Source organism: Phacochoerus africanus, chromosome 3 (genome assembly GCF_016906955.1).
Source record: "Phacochoerus africanus isolate WHEZ1 chromosome 3, ROS_Pafr_v1, whole genome shotgun sequence".
In the NCBI taxonomy this organism is placed as follows: Eukaryota; Metazoa; Chordata; class Mammalia; order Artiodactyla; family Suidae; genus Phacochoerus; species Phacochoerus africanus.
Genome location: NC_062546.1, coordinates 169,463,881 through 169,480,422, shown reverse-complemented (window position 1 = coordinate 169,480,422; position 16,542 = coordinate 169,463,881). Strand labels below are relative to the sequence as shown.

At 41.7% G+C, this 16,542-nt stretch overlaps 1 protein-coding gene across 5 annotated transcripts in view; it reads right to left on the bottom strand.

The window, feature by feature from the left end:
- The window catches only part of SPATS2L (spermatogenesis associated serine rich 2 like), a 182,307-nt gene that overhangs the window by 89,445 nt on the left and 76,320 nt on the right, over window positions 1-16,542 (bottom strand). For all 5 annotated transcript variants that reach the window (XM_047773174.1, XM_047773173.1, XM_047773172.1 and 2 more), the window contains one exon: window positions 7,086-7,146. In XM_047773174.1, coding sequence (XP_047629130.1) covers window positions 7,086-7,124 — 39 coding nt within the window. In that variant the 5' untranslated portion in view covers window positions 7,125-7,146. The remainder of the gene's footprint in view (window positions 1-7,085; window positions 7,147-16,542) is intronic.

Sequence of the window (16,542 nt, the reverse complement as noted above, 5' to 3'; positions counted from 1 at the left end):
CTGCAGCAATGCCCGATCCTTTAATCCACTGCACCGAGCTGAGGATGGGACCTATACCTCCAGAGCAACCAGACAACTGGATTCTTAACCCACTATACCACAGTGGGAACTCTATGCAGCATACTGTTTTTTTTTTTTTTTTTGCCTTTTCTATGGAGGTTCCCAGGCTAGGGGTCGAATTGGAGCTGTAGCCACCGGCCTACTACGCCAGAGCCACAGCAACCTAGGATCCGAGCCACTTCGGCGACCTACACCACAGCTCACAGCAACGCCGGATCCTTAACCCGCTGAGCAAGGCCAGGGATCGAACCTGCAACCTCATGGTTCCTAGTTGGATTCGTTAACCACTGCGCCACGACGGGAACTCCATGCGGTATATTTTTAAGTGCTGACTCAATCTACCTCCCTACCTATCTAATCTACCCTGACAGGTTTTTTAATGCTCAAGGTCAGATGAGAAGAAACCATTGCAGCCTTATCAATTTTTTTTAAAATCTGTAAAAACTTGATCATTTACTATGAAGGATCACCGTGCAAAATAACTAGAATCTTAGTAAAGTACCCATAAATTCCAAGAGATTGCCAGTAGAGGTAACTTTTTCCCTTCCGCCAAAGGCTTTACTTTTGACATGCTCTTGTATTGTTTAGCATTAAGCATCTATCTTGTATATACCTCTCAGCCATAATGTAAAAGGGGCTATGATGAAAGGCTGGAAGGAGGGGGAGCGGGAGGAGCAGAACAGAAACACTGAATTCCAATTGTGTAGCTTGGAAAAAAGCAATGTGATGCTAATCCTGCAATAGTAAATTTCTTCTTATCCCCAGAAACTGATGCTGACATTTCCATTTATTCATTCAGTTCCTTTAGACTCCTTGTCAAATCTCGTCTAGTTGCCAAGCAACAATAACAGCAGTTCTGTACATAACACATTAGGCAACAACTACTGTTTCTCCTTGCTTTGAAAGGGAAATTTAATGACCTTTTCCTATGAGAAAATGATAACAAGAACCTATCCATGGTGAAACCTAAAAGCTATGTTCATGGTTTGTGGTTTTGCCGTTTAAATCCAAGGAGTGGGCTAAACTGACCTAAATGCTCTTACCAAATGATGTAATTAAGATTTGCTCCAAAGCTTTCATGGTTTGGACTTTAAAAACAACTGCATATCTTTAAAACTTGTCCCACATGCCATGAAATGAGTTCTCTATTAAATGGAGTCAGTACTTTAAAGATGTCTGGTGATGGGTTTCTTCTGTACTTTCTCTGACGCTGTTAAAACCTTTTAAATCAAACTCTTGGGTTTTTCTAACAATACTCCACCCCCCGCCCCAAAACCTGTGGAAAGATTTCTATTTCAGTACTTTGTAAAACATAGATCAAGACAATTAGAGGAAAATAAAGGAATACAATGGGACATCTGTCCACCTAACAGGCTCTAGACACAGTGTCTAGGTCAGTCACCGGCAGAAACGTTGAGATGACGCCTCTCTGTTCCCCACTGTGGACAAGAGGCTCTTCTTTCTCTTGTCTGTTCCGTCTCCTTCATTTTAATGAGTGTATTTGATCACTGTTTACAATCCAATTTACCTCTCTAACTTTAACAGCTCGAAAAGCTATTCCCAGTTAAGTGGCACATCTCAGCAAGGATATTATAGACTAAGTAATTCCCCATTTCCATATCATCATATTTTCTAGTCTCACTTATTTTTTTGTGAGGCTCAGCAAGAGCTATAAAAGTTTGAAAAAGTTAAGTCCAGTTTTATGTTCTTTGCCTCATCTGGGCTTTTTATCGTGTTTTCTTTCTAATCGCAGTTCTCTATATTTTGAGTTCCAAACAAAAACATCGACTAGAACTCCTTTTTTATTTTTTAACAGTAAAATACGCAAATAAGCTCCCCCAGATCCTTTATAGTTTATACGATGAAGAGCTCATAAGGCAGCTCTACACTTATTATTGTATTTGATGACTTAGGTCGGGTTTATTTTCATCTCCAATCTACAGGTTAGGAATCTGAGGCCCAGAAAAGTTAAGGGACTTGCTCCAGGCTGCTCAGCAGGTAATCAGGGAGCTAACAATCTCTGCTTCTGTCTCCAAACCAAGCTGCTTCCACGACTTTACCTTGCTGGAGATTACTCACCAAGCACACGTACTTCCCGAAGGTTGGCTTAAGGATCATTTTTTGTTGAAATTAGTTATCAGGCCATAACTGGACTGTTATGTTATTCTGTAGTTCCATCTGTAATCCCATTTTACAAACAAGGATCCCCTTGTTTTTCCATCACCAAATTGTACTGCTAAATTGTATTCTATTTAAGCTGATTTATCATAATGCGTGAAAATAGCTGACTAAAATGTTATTTCGTCGATGCCAGTTCCAATAATCCTTTCTTATTCAGCTGAGAATTGCATCCAAAATTTTATAAATCAACTTAGCGTGGTACCCTAGTGCTTCACATGAGAAATGTAATAATCACTATGGAGCCCTGTCTTTAACTCATCTATGAGTTTCTAGTGTTAAATTTCTTTAAAAAACACATCACTTAGAAAAGAGCTGTAAAACATGAACTGGTCCTAAGTATAAGATCCCAGATTAGCCTAGAGATTTTGTTCTGGTATCTTTCCTTAACAAAGTGAGATATGGAGATTTTTTTTGGGGGGGGGGGTACTGTGGGCTATGTCTGGTTAATCACCAAAGGACCTCATTTGTTATTGGTGAAACCCACCTGAGACCACCTGTATTTGCTAACCATCTCATAAAGCTGCTACTTCTTAACCCTAGGTAGTCAACCTAAGCTTGTTTTAGAAGCAATTTAAAACATGCTTTATTTAATAGAAAAGAGAGTACTAAAATGAGATGACATTTCCATTAACCTACATTTCAGTTTTCAAGAAGGCTTGAGGTTTTGCAAAATATCGTGAATGGAAAATGTAGCCTCAAAAGAATGCAACAATTCAAGCAGGCATGTTCATTCATTCATTATCTATTTATTTACCCAATTCAACTTGGGGATCAACTATGTGTCAAACTCAGGAATATGAAGATGAGAAAGGCCCAGACCCTGCCCCCAAGGAGCACACAGTCTCACTTGGGGAGACAGATAATTAACCATCACAGCACAGGGGGCAGGAGCCTGTGAACACCACGGAAGCACTAAGGAAAAGGGAGGAAGGGCAAACAATTCAGGAGGGGCAGGGAGGTGGGGAAAGGAGGCTTCCGAAAGGGTTCCTGAAAGGGAGGTGAGTGAGGGTCAGGTGCCTCGGGAGGACGTCCCAGAGAGAGGAAAGGACCTAGCAAAGGACTGAGGCAGAAGCATTCCTGGTCAGGATGGCTGCGTTGAAGGGGGAGGGTGGAGAAGGGGCGCCCGATAAAGGTGGAAAACTAGATGGGGTCAGATCACACCGAGGATGGGTGTCTCACCAAGGAGATTAAACTCGGACTTCAAGGATGTTTCCATTAAACATCCAGTTTAAAGCCTTCCAGTTCTAATCCAATAATACAAAGATATTTTAAAATAAAACCGTCATAAAAGTGTTGATTGTAAATTTCGGTTGTCTTTGATATTAGACCTTAAGTTCTGTCTGTGGACTAAAAGCCCCATGAGGACAGAAATGATTTCCTCAGCAAAGCGCCACCTCTTTTCCAATTCATCCAATAGGAGACCCACTAGAGATGACCGATGAACTCACTGCACTGCAAGACTTTCACCAAGTATTTCATTTCCCACAGTGCTTGACTGGATATTGTGTAAAAACACCACATAGATCTGTTCTCACATCTCTAAAAGCTTATAATTCATAATTTGACAGAACAGTTGTTATTATTCTTAATCTTCCTAACTGAAATGTCACTGCTGTGTGACAGATTGGGAAACAAACTAATCATAAAAAGGCCATAAAACCCTAATAACCCAAGGAAATAAAAGTACGAAAATAAATCAATGTAAAATTACAAATGATCAGAATTTTCGGTTGTTTATTATGATGTATTTTATTGAGCTGAGAAATATATTAACCTTTTGATATGGGAAGATGGAATTTACTAACTGAGTTGGGGAGCTCTACTCTCATTGTCATGCAGATTGATAATATTTACAACTTAAACAGCACCCTCTTTCAAAATAATGCCAACACTTTGATAAGTTACTGAAGTGCAGTGGCAAAAACACCATCTACTGTTAATCTTCATATGATATGTGACATTGGCGATGACAAGAGAATGAATGTGGCGCCGAAGCGTTCATACTGAACCTCTGGTCTGAGTGCTGCTGATGGACCAGCCTCCTTCCCCATTTTGGCTCGATGCCACCTCTGTTTTGAATAAGACACTCTAACTGCTGAACCTACCAGGTTAGTCTATCCACTGGGCATGTTTTGCAGGGAGTCAATTATTATGACTCTGATTCTTTAAAGTGCTTTTCCTTACCATAACCCAACTTTTAGAGCTGCCCAAACCATCCATCAGCAGACATTTAGAAAGGGGCCCATTTTTGGTCAGCGCTGTGGTGCCAGACCCAGCTTCTCAATCTGGGGAACACACAGTCTTGCCTGAGTTCATGACTATGAGTCACAAAGAATATGAAGTCACAAAATAAAAGAGCAAAGCTTTCTGCTACTCTTTGCTTAAACGGTCAATAAGTGAAAACAGTGTTATATTTAAGGAATACATGGAATAGATTATGGAACACAATGGATAAAGATTTTGCATTGACTTTTAAGATAACCCCATAAGACTCCAAAGCAATTGTATGTGGAAGTTGGTTTTTTTGTTTGTTTGTTTGTTTGTTTGTTTTTGTCTTTTTGCCATTTCTTGGGCTGCTCCCTCGGCATATGGAGGTTCCCAGGCTAGGGGTCCAATCGGAGCTATAGCTGCCAGCCTACGCCAGAGCCACAGCAACACAGGATCCGAGCCTCGTCTGCGACCTACACCACAGCTCATGGCAACGCCGGATCCTTAACCCACTGAGCAAGGGCAGGGACCGAACCCGCAACCTCATGGTTCCTAGTCGGATTCGTTAACCACTGCGCCACGACGGGAACTCCTGGAAGATGGTTTTGACCATGACCTCAGAGACCTGAGTTAGTAAGTCTGTTCTTTTGTGCCCTGGGGTTATTTTGGTGGAAAACTCTAAGGAAACGGTAATGAAGTAGAAAGAGCGCAGGCTTTAGAAACAGAGCTGAATTCGAACCCCTGCTCCCTGAGAGTCTGACTTTGACCAAATCACTTGACCTCAAGTCTCTGTGTCCTCACCAAACAGAAGAGTTACTTAATATGAAAATCTATAAAATACGTCGCACTGTGGTGGACAAAGCTGGCAGAGATTTTAAAAATATGTCATACCAAGGCAGGCTCCTGTTTAACATCTTCCAACAGCTACTTCTACCCTTTGAATAAAATCCTACATGGCTCTATCTCAGATTCGAAACTTTTGGAGCACAGTTTATCACCGGCCACCCCCCCACCTCCCACCCCCGCCCCCGCCTCAGCAGTCTGGGTCCTTCTCAGAATAATTTTTAAATAAAATAATATGATTACAGAGGAAACCACTCATATTGAAATAACATTAAAACTGTAATATGCTTCTCTATCAACATCGAATAGCACAATATAGTGGCAGGTTCTATAACTACAGTAATTTTGAAATGGTGATGAACAAACAGCATTCCAGGATGTCTGCCACAAATGTAATTTGATATGAAGACATCTGTGATTTCTCGTTGTGAAAGTCGCAGGTACTTCTGCTACTCCCGTGGGTTGTTTCTTTTCCCCCTGCTTATATTCATGATTGAAGGAAATGCTAAATTTGATGTAGATGCGATCAAGATGAAAATGCATTTTTTTTTTTTTCTCATCCAAGTGTGTGGAGCCCTGGCTTGGATCCTGGGCAAGTCCAGGAAGGCAGGTGAAGAGCCACTGCTCTATAGACACCGGCCACACTCTCTGACCTCATCTCCCAACAGCATCCCTCTGCCTACTACACTTTGGCCCCACTGACCACTTGCTTTGACCACATTGAACTTGAATCCACCACAGACCTCTGCTCTTGCTTTTCTATCTGGAACACTCCGCCCTTGGGTATTTGCAGGGTGTTTCTCTTCTGTTTTCTTTATCTCAGTTCATATATCACCTCCTCTGAGAGGGCTGCCCTGACTGACTCCACCTCTCCCCACCACCCTGCTGTCTTTTCCTCGTCCTAGTTATCACGATCTGAAATGAGAGTGTGTTCATGGATATGTTCTTGTGTTTACTGTTTCCCTGCCCTAAAAATTGAGCTCCATGGGAGCAAGAACCTCATCTACCTGTTTAGCGCCGTACCCCCAGCATCCTGAACAGTGTCTAGGACAAAGCAAGGGTCTGATAAATCTTTGCTAAATAAAGAGAAATGACTAAGGATTCCAGCAGTGTTACTTCTCTCATCCTCCACCCAGTATTTTAGCTACTGTAGGGGGACAGAAAGAGATGAAAGACAAATCCCAGTCCTCGAGTAGCTGACAGCCTCGTGGCGGTGGGAGGTGGCCCTGTGGAAGGCTGCAGTGAGTTCCAGTCGAGATTCTCCCACTTGCTGTGCAACCATGGACAAATCTCTTCTAGGGCCTCAGTTCCCCTGGTGCCAGATGAATGGTTTGGACAAATATATCTCCATGGTCTCACATGATCTATAATTTATGATCACTCTCAGCTAACAGGGAGAGGCAGCATATATGGCAGGTGGGGGGTTGTGACTCTAAGTGGAGAAAATTCACGGAGGAAACGACTGGGAAGGGCTCCAGCGTGTAACCAGCCTCCAACAAATAATGAGGAGGGGGGTTTTTTGGAGTCATGAGCTCTCAGTAAAATAAATGAGAACAACTTCATGGGGTTATAGTCAACAGCAAATGAGAAAATGAATGTAATATGCTTAACACATATTCAGGAAATGCTACTTAAGATTCTATAGGAAGGTTTTCTAGTGGGTCAGACTTATTGTGTATCCCCCCACCCCCAAACCTTTTTTCCCCTCTTCCGTTATAATTGGATTTTCACCATCTAGAGACGACATTATCCAATTTGGAGTTTCTGCAAGCCAGTATGTAACTATATCTTACCTTTTCCTTGACATTCACATGAGTATTGAGTTCAGCCATCTTGCTTCTAGTAGAATAAGCCCTACCAAAAAGGAAAAAAAAAAAAAAAAAGATTCACTTTAGAGTTTTAAAATTGATTTCTCAATGTGTTATTTTTATGCTCTCTTCCAATAGAGTAAACAATTTCATTCAGCCATAATCATAAATACCATTTTAGAACATAAAAAAAAAAACCGTTCAAGCTAAGCACTTGTCTTAGATATGTTCTAAAAGCATGTTAGGATAACTCCAGACAATGCAAAATCTTTTATTCATACTGCACTGACATGGAAAATGACAAAGCCAGATAGGTATGCACCCAAACTGTGGTCAAAAACAGCGAGAGGAGGAAAAGTGTGCCTATTTTAACAAATATTGTCGTCATCATCTTTACTGTCCCAGCGCTTTTATTAGTCTCTAGTCAAAATTACAGACACTGATTGGGTCTTTCCTGCATGTTATGTCACTACACCAAAGCACTCCAGGAAGAAACAGGAGATTAAAACATAAGACACCCATAACATAACAGTTTTAAACTTGCATTTTCATTTAATCATTATATGAACATTCTTCCAGATCAACACATATACACCTTTAGCATATTTTAATGACCATACATTCATGATCTCTAGTCTCAAATGCACTTTTAAAACTTTCCATAATCCTTCTGTTTCCCTTAAGTCTTTCAGTTTTCGGCCCTTGGTGTCCAATGTTTTTTGAGAAATGGCCCACAATGAGAAGATCTGCATTCTTTTTTTTTTTTTTTTTTCCTTTACTGCCATGCCTAGGGCATATGGAAATTCCTGGGCTAGGAGTCAAATCAGAGCTGCAGCTGCAGGCCTACACCACATCCATAGCAACATCAGATCCTGGCCACATCTGTGACCTACTCCACAGCTTGTGACAACCCCAGATCCTTAACTCACTGAGAGAGGCCGAACTCAAGGATCACACCCACATCTTCAGGGACACTATGTCAGGTTCTTAACCCAATGAACCACAATAGGAACTCCGAGATCTGTATTCTCAATAGCAAGTTGTGGTGTGTTCCTTCTCATCTGGTCTGAATCTTTTTACCATTATTATAGAGGGTAACTCAAGTCTTTAATAATTTTAATCTCTTTTTGAACTTGAGCATAAATGACTTATAATGGGTGAAGAGATTGGTTCAGAAATTAGCAGCTAGACAGATTAAGATATCAATATATTATCTATTTGCATGTTTAATGCTTTTTGTCAATCAAGAAATTTGAAATTCTTTCTTATATCCTTTTTGATTTTTACTACAACAAGTATATTTCAAATTGATACATTTCAGGGATAACTTGCAAAAATTCTCTGATTTCTTCCCACTGTTTTCTTTTAAACCTAGGTTTTAAATAAAGCATAGATTCAGATCCATTATCTTGTGCTGACATAGAATAAAAGCTTGACAATATGTAATTTTAACTCTATTACCACTCAAGTAAGAATCCATATACTATTATCTATTATTAAATATCAGAAAGAGTAAGCTTTTATTTTTACAAGTTTCCAGATGATACTGCCACTGCCACGTGCATGTGGGCATGGCAGCAGGGGAGATGGTGCATACTCAGTCCCGCCCATATGCTTAGACTTTGCAAAGAGTGCCCATTTCACTGTGTACACCTCCTTTTTTTTTTTTTGCTTTTTTAGGGCCACACCATAAAAAATATGGAGGTTTTATATGGAGGTTTATATGGAGGTTCCCAGGCTAAGGGTCAAGTCAGACTTGTAGCTGCTGGCCTATGCCACAGTCACAGCAACGTCAGATCTGAACTGCAGCTCATGGCAATGCTGGATCCTTAACCCACTGATCGAGGCCAGGGATCGAACCTGCGTCCTCATGGATGCTACTCATTCATTTCTGCTGAGCCACGATGGGAACTCCCGTACCCCTCCCATTTATTTATATTTATTTTTTTGTCTTTTTGCCATTTCTTGGGCCGCTCCCACGGCACATGGAGATTCCCAGGCTAGGGATCTAATCGGAGCCGTAGCCACCGGCCTACACCAGAGCCACAGCCGCGTCTGCAACCTATACCACAGCTCACGGCAACGCCGGATCGTTAACCCACTGAGCAAGGGTAGGGACCGAACCCGCAACCTCATGGTTCCTAGTCAGATTCATTAACCACTGCGCCACGACGGGAACTCCTCCCGTACCCCTCCCATTTAAATAAATTTTCTAAATGGCAAATTCTATATCCTCTGCCCTGGCATATGGGAGAAAGTAAATACTGCTAGCCAGCAAATAATACCTGAATCTCATTCTCATTTATTCTTGTTACTAATAAAAGACAATAGGATTATTTTCTGATTAACCATAACAGTGAATAGAGATGGTATATGAGATACAAGCACAAATAATCAGGTGCTTTGTTCATAAGCCAGAGATGAAAAGTGAAACCTTGGATCAGACCATCACGAAGATGGTCTACAATCTTGATATTTGAAGACATTTGAATGGTCAATTTTCTTATTCAAATGAAAGTCCTGGCGTTATGTGAACGTAAACTGAATATACACGGATTTTCCTGCATGTGCTAGTGTAGGTATGTGTGTGAGAGAATGAGGGCAGAGAAGGGAGAGAAAGAGATACAGGCTGTACCGACGGAGACAGTACCGAAGGAGACAGCTGGACTTGGGCTACTTGTTAGGATGGTTCTGCGAGCCACAATTCTTTTCATTACACTAGATGAGCTAAGTCTTCCAGACACAGCTATGCTTGCCACTATAGATGTGTAAAATCTGATAGGAAAAGCGTTTTGTTTTTGTTTTGCTTTGATGTCTAGGATTTGGGCGTGTAGCATTTTCTAAAGCTGAAGTGTTATAATCCACACAGGAAATGAAAAAGGAATTCCACCGAGGACAGAAAATTTCTGAGATCTGAGAAAGTGGCAGTACTGAAGGGTGGGTTATATTCATAGGAATATATATATATATATATATATATATATATATATATATTCATAGGAAGATGCATATATGTATTCCTTGGCAATTCCTTTTTTCATTGACTCATTATCTAAGTAAAGGAAGACTCTTCTTTGGTGGTGATGCTAGCTAAGATGAATTACAATATTACTGAAGTTCCTGTTGTGGCTGAGTGGGTATTTAGGACCCAACAATATCTCTGTGAGGATGCAGTTTTGATCTTGGCCCTGCTTAGTGGGTTAATGATCTCAGATGCAGCTCTGATTTGGCCGCTGGCCCAGGGAACTTCCCTATGCCACAGGTGTGGCTGTAAAAAGAAAAAAAACCCTACAGTATTATTTATTTTTTGAAAGTAAAAGCCTGGCTATGAGGGTAGTATAGGGCTATTACAGGTTTCTCAGATGGGAAGATATAGAATAATTCTTTGTCCATTTTACTCTTAAATCTTTTTCCTATGGGGACGGCTGCCTCTACAGGTGCTCCCTTCCAGGTGGATTCCACTGCCTTTGCCTGGACTTTCTGCTGGCTGGTGTACAACAGAACGATTGGGAAATGAGCTATGGATCCAGTTAACTAGATGAAAGCTTCCAATCTAAATAGAACAGAAATATAGTTTGCCTTAAAAAATTAAGAGTTTGGCTAGATAGTCAAATGGGGTTCTACTGATAAGGATAAACACTCTGGCCATGTTCGCCTTCAGCGCGGCAAAGGTCCTTGCTGAGTGTCTGCACCTCAGATTGGCAATAGCCCTTCCAGGATATTCAGAAGCACACCTGGCCCAGCCTGGCACGACATGCCCATTACCTTTCCTCTCTCTCCTCTCTCTCCGTGAAAACGAGGCTGGGATGTGCCTCCCCATTCTTTGGGATTCTGTTCTCTGCTTTGAACCGTATCCGAACAGCCAGATCTGCTTAATCTGAAACTTGTTCAATTTAGTGATGGAAATTTTCCTTCTACCTGGACAGTCATATCTACTTAATCTCAACCCCCCCCCCCTTTTTTTTTGTTTTTTAGGGCCACGTATGCAGAATATGGAAGTTTCCAGGCTAGGGGTCGAATTGCCAGCCTATGCCACAGCCACAGCAATGTGGGATCTGCGATTGCGACCTATACCACAGCTCACGGCAATGCTGGATTCTTAACCCATTGAGCAAAGCCAGGGATGGAACCTGAATCCTCATGGATACTAGTCAGATTTGTTTCCACTGTGCCACAATGGGAACTCCCCACTTAACCTCAATCTTAATTGTTTAACTTAAACAGTAAATGAGCTTTTCCTCCAGGAAATAATATACATCACCTTCTCCCAAATGACAGGCCCAGAGTTTGGCAACTTGAAACTCCATCCCTCATAGCTGCAGAGCCTGTGGGTTAACCTGAGACGCCTCTGATGCTGTGGATGAGCGAGCGACAGATGCTTGAGGCCAAGAAGACCTCCTATTTCCCTCTCATCAGGCTCGGTCACCCCATTTGTCAGTCTATCACTACTGGACATGAGTGATGCTCATATCCAAACACAGCTTGATCTCAAGAGATTTAAATCTGTGAGAAAGGTATAGCGATCTCTGATTTCTTGGCAAGGAACCTAATTTCTGATTCCTATTATCACTTATGATTGTTCTTGGAACAGACCAGTTACTGAGTCCCAACTATTCATGTTCCATGCATATCAAAGAATCAATAAAAAATGAAGATACCAGAAAAACAAGTCCGGATACTGGCTAAATATGTCAATAGCTTAGTGTCGTTTGAAATCCCCCCACCCCATAATTATACTTGGGTTTTCAATAATAACATTACAAATACACATATATATCATCTAAATTTTATATATATATATCCTAGAGAAAAATAAAGATCAAGGAAATTGTTGACTGAAATTTTATTTATGATATCTCCAGATTAATCTCTCACTTCATTCTAGATATATATATTCCATAGTCAAAAACTTATTAGGAAAGATATCAGTCCTCGAGAAAAGAATTTCACCATTTATCACCAATACATCAACTATACTCTTCTCCAGTGTAAAATTAATAATCTACAACTCTAGTTACCACCAATCATTTCACATGCACAGCTATACTTAATATGCATTAATGCTAGTCAGAAAATCTATTAGTTTGTAAAAAAGAAATATTCTTTATGAAAAATAAACCTGAATGCTACAAATTCTGGCAAATATGTTTGTTTCAGCATTTCTAATTAACACAATTCAAGGAAGTTTAATATCTATGACAATTTGATCAACTACCCAAGTCAAGAGTTTAAAAGAGAGATGAATATATATACATATATTTATATTTCTCATGCAACCAAATAAATTATAAAAAGTTAACACAGTGTAGTGAAATGCCAAATGCCTTTCTGACTTCCCATCTCCATCTTCCTTCCTGTTTCATTGCGCAGCAATAAAGTTTCACTTTTGTTTCTCTGAAACCTACTACTGCTCTTAAACTTCCTATTCTCAGGTAATAGATCACTTTTCTTTTCTTGGGATTAAGAGAACCAGAGGAAATAACATAAGAAAAAAAAGTTAAGTAATGATTTTAATGATTTTTTTCAAGGTCCTTTATGCACAGTTCTCCCAGGGTTTATACAGACATAAAAATAGAGAAGGCGAGTTGGTATTGGGGGTCGGGGGGAGGTCTGAAAAAAGCAACTATCTCAGGTCATTTTCTTGCAAACCCAGATTTGAATGTGACTGGTCTAAACTGGAATGTCCTGGGAGTATAAAACACACCCTGGATTTCAAAGCTTGCTACACACACACACACACATACACACACACACACACACACACATACACACACACACAATAAATAAATAAAGGAAGGTAAACTCATTAAGGAATGTCTCAATACCTTTTATATCAATTGTATGTTGAAATGATAATCTTTGACATGCTGAGTTAAAGAAAATATAACATTAAAATTAACTTCATCTTTTTTTTTTTTTTGCTTTTTAGGGCCACACCCACGGCACATGGACGTTCTCAGGCTAGGGGGCAAATCGGTGCCAGCCTATGCCACAGCCACAGCAACATGGGATCCTACACCACAGCTCACAGCAATGCTGGATCCTTAACCCACTGAGCAAGGCCAGAGATGGAACCCGCATCCTCATGGATACTAATAGGATTCGTTTCCGCTGCACCACGATGGGAACTCTGGCTTCATCCATTTCTTTTTACTTTTTTAATGTGACTACTAGAAAAATTTAATTGCCTTACATGCTACTAGAAAGGGCTATCCCGGAGCAGTAGCTATTAAAGTGGGATTCCCAGAGGAGCAGCAGCAGCATCTGGAAACTTGTCAGAAACAACTTCTTTGGACTCACTCAGAAGCTCTGAGAGGAGGCACAGCAATCACTGTTCTAACCTGCCTTCCAGGGCATTCAGACACAGGCAGCCCAAACTGTGAGAACCCCTGCTTTGGCGTCTTCAGCCTGGGAATATTAAGAAAGGGCCTTTTCCTTGATCCCAAGCACTACACACAACAAAGAGAGTCCCCAGAAGCCTAGATAGAGAAATGGGGGCTGGTCTCCTACAAATTACCTTGTTAAGGAATGGCCTTTTCACCAACATAATAATAATTAGCACGCTTATGGAACACTCAGAATGCGGCAGGCACTCTGCTAAGTATTTAATACATATTATCCAGTTAACCCTCATACACCCATAGAGCAGAAAGTTCAATTATCCCCATTTCATACGCATGAAAGCTGAGGCACAGAGACTCAGTAACTAGCCCAGAGCCCCACAGTGAGTAGCAGGGCCAGGACTTAAACCCACATAGTCTGAGCCTAGAGCCTGCAGCCCTTGGGCTAAGAGTACCTCAAAACCATCAGAACCAAGTCACGGGGCTCATTGCAGGAAGAACTCTGCAAGGACAATAAGACTGCTCCCAAGCACAGCCTTCGCAAACCCAGAAGGCATGGGATGTATGTCTTGCACACTGAAGGCCCCACAGGCTGCAGAGCGAACCACTAAGCTTGCATAGCAATGGGCATGATGGTCCTGTTATAAAGACATGGCTGTTTTCTGGCAGCTTCTGACTTCAGATCAGAGTTTCAGAAGCTGCATTTAGTGGGCCCTTGGCCAGCAAACTGCTTCCCACATTCCGGGGTCTAGCGTAAGCTGCTCCATCTTTCTAAATCAAAGCAGTTAAAGTGTCCCCATATCTGACTTTTGGGACAGCCTAGACAGTGTTGTGATCACATAGATCCCAAGACAGTGTCTCACGGCTGCCTCAGAGAGGAAGAAACAGGACCGATCTTATGGAGTGGAGGTCAAATATGTGATGGGATTGGAGAAGCAGCAAAAAGCCTCTCCATGAAAACAGAGCCTCCCCCGTCTCCCAGACGGCCAATTCCTAACTAACCTGGGTAAACTTCTTAAGAGACGTCTGCATTTTTACTCAGTGTACAGCATGCTAATACCTTCGGAAGAAGGTGCAATTTCACACATTAACTGATTTTATTCTCTCCTGCCATCATATAGCCCCTAGCAGAGAGCGCTGCTCTGGGAGAACGGGCAACAGGACAGGTAAGAGGAAAGTCTGGATAGAGAGCACGAGAAAGGCTGCGCACTTGTCTGTGTGGCCACCACTGGTCCCAATGGAACATCTAAGTCAAGGTTCTACGTGGTCAGAATATAGCATGAGGGCCTCAGGTCTCTAGCTGCAGAAAAAGAGGCTGGAGTTACAGGGGAGGAAAAATAATTTCTCCTCTACTCTTCTGAGTTCCTTTTTTTTTTTTTTTTCTTGTCTTTTTAGGGCCGAACCCGAGGTATATGGAAGTTCCCAGGCTAGGGGTCAAATCGGAGCTAAATGGGCTGGCCTACACCCGAGCCATCGCAATGTGGGGATCCAAGCCGCATCTGCGTGACCTACACCACAGCTCACAGCAACTCCGGATCCTTAGCCCACTGAGCGAGGCCAGGGATCGAACCCGCATCCTCATGGATGCTAGTTGGGTGCGTTAACTGCTGAGTCACGCTGGGAACGCCTCTTCTGAATTCTTAGCTGGCACCTCAATAATAAAAGACAGATGAATATGAGAAAAACAAACAGATGTTTACTAACGTGTACCCCTCATGTACACCTGGGAGACAGGGAAAAACGAAGGACTCCCCGAGGTGGCCTAGAATTCAGAATTAAATACCCTCTTCACCGGGAAGCAGAGGGGAAGTTGGCCTCTTAGGGGAGAGTACATAATTTTTAGGAAAGATGAACGGATCCTGAGAAGAAGAGATGGGGGATATGATAGTGTGTGACACAGTCTGTATGAGTGCGGTGTCAATTCTAGTCGCCTCATCTGGCGCAAGCGTCAACAAGAGTCCCCAGGGGATGATACTCCTGGGGAGGGAGGAGCTTTTATGAGCTGAGCTCCTGTCTGACGATGTGTCTTTAAGCAGAAAAGGAGAGTTCAGAAAAGCTTCTCCTTGCACTTGGCTGTTTTTCACGTGCCCACGGCTCACAATAATCAATACGTCAAAGCAGAATGTTGGGATAACATCCTGAACTCCTGTAGGCGTATTTTGGGGTGGCATCTTCTTGAGCCTTCAGAGCATAGGACCTCTGTGGTCCTTTTTGGCTCTCAGGCATTCGAGTCTGCAAGGCCCTCGGGATGCGTGACAGGAGTGCTTAGGAGCCAGGTTAGGGGAAAACTGAAAATTTACCTTCAAAAGAAAAGCCATGAGTGCTGGCTCTCACGTACCAGGCTCTTTCTCTGCAAAGATCACCTTTAAACTGGTCAAGTCCCCGCAGCACAGTCAGGAGCCCTTAGATACCAGCTGAAAAGGGAAACAGCGTTCCCTTTATAAACTGGTACTTGGTCTAAATGTAACGTCACATGGGGTTTCTGTTGTTGAACTTATCCATGGCCTGATCTCCTCTTTCTTCTGTTTTGTGCCCTCTTCCCTTCCACTCCGACCTTTGCTGTTCCTTATCTGGTCTTGTAATTACTGAGGCCTCTCGTATCCCAAGTACTTTAGCTCTTTCTTCTGTGGTTTGATTCCCACAGTTTAATAAAGGGTCTTGTGCAGCGCCTTGCTCCTCGGAGGAAAGTTGCTTTAATTATTAGGCATGAGGACACATAAACAATGAACAGAGAACAGTGATTGAAATATGAATTTCATATGAAGACTCTTACTTAGGCTTTTTAGTTTAATTTGAAGGGGAAAAAAAAAAATCTCAAGGTTGCATCTGTATTCAAAGACACTTCAATGTACTAAACCCGCTGTTAGAACAACTTCACTGCAAAGCATTTTAAGGGCAAATGTCAGAAAAAAAAAAAACTCCACATTTAAAAGCCCTGTCTCTGCCTCTTTTGAAAAGCAGGGTTCGCCTTTGGTTTAGAAATGTCACTGCCTACTAAGTTCTTTGTGGGGGGAAGAAAGAAAATTGAATGTTTTCTTTAAACAGGTCATTAACAGTCAATACTTATTTGAAAAATAGAAAAACAAAAACCTGCTTCCAGA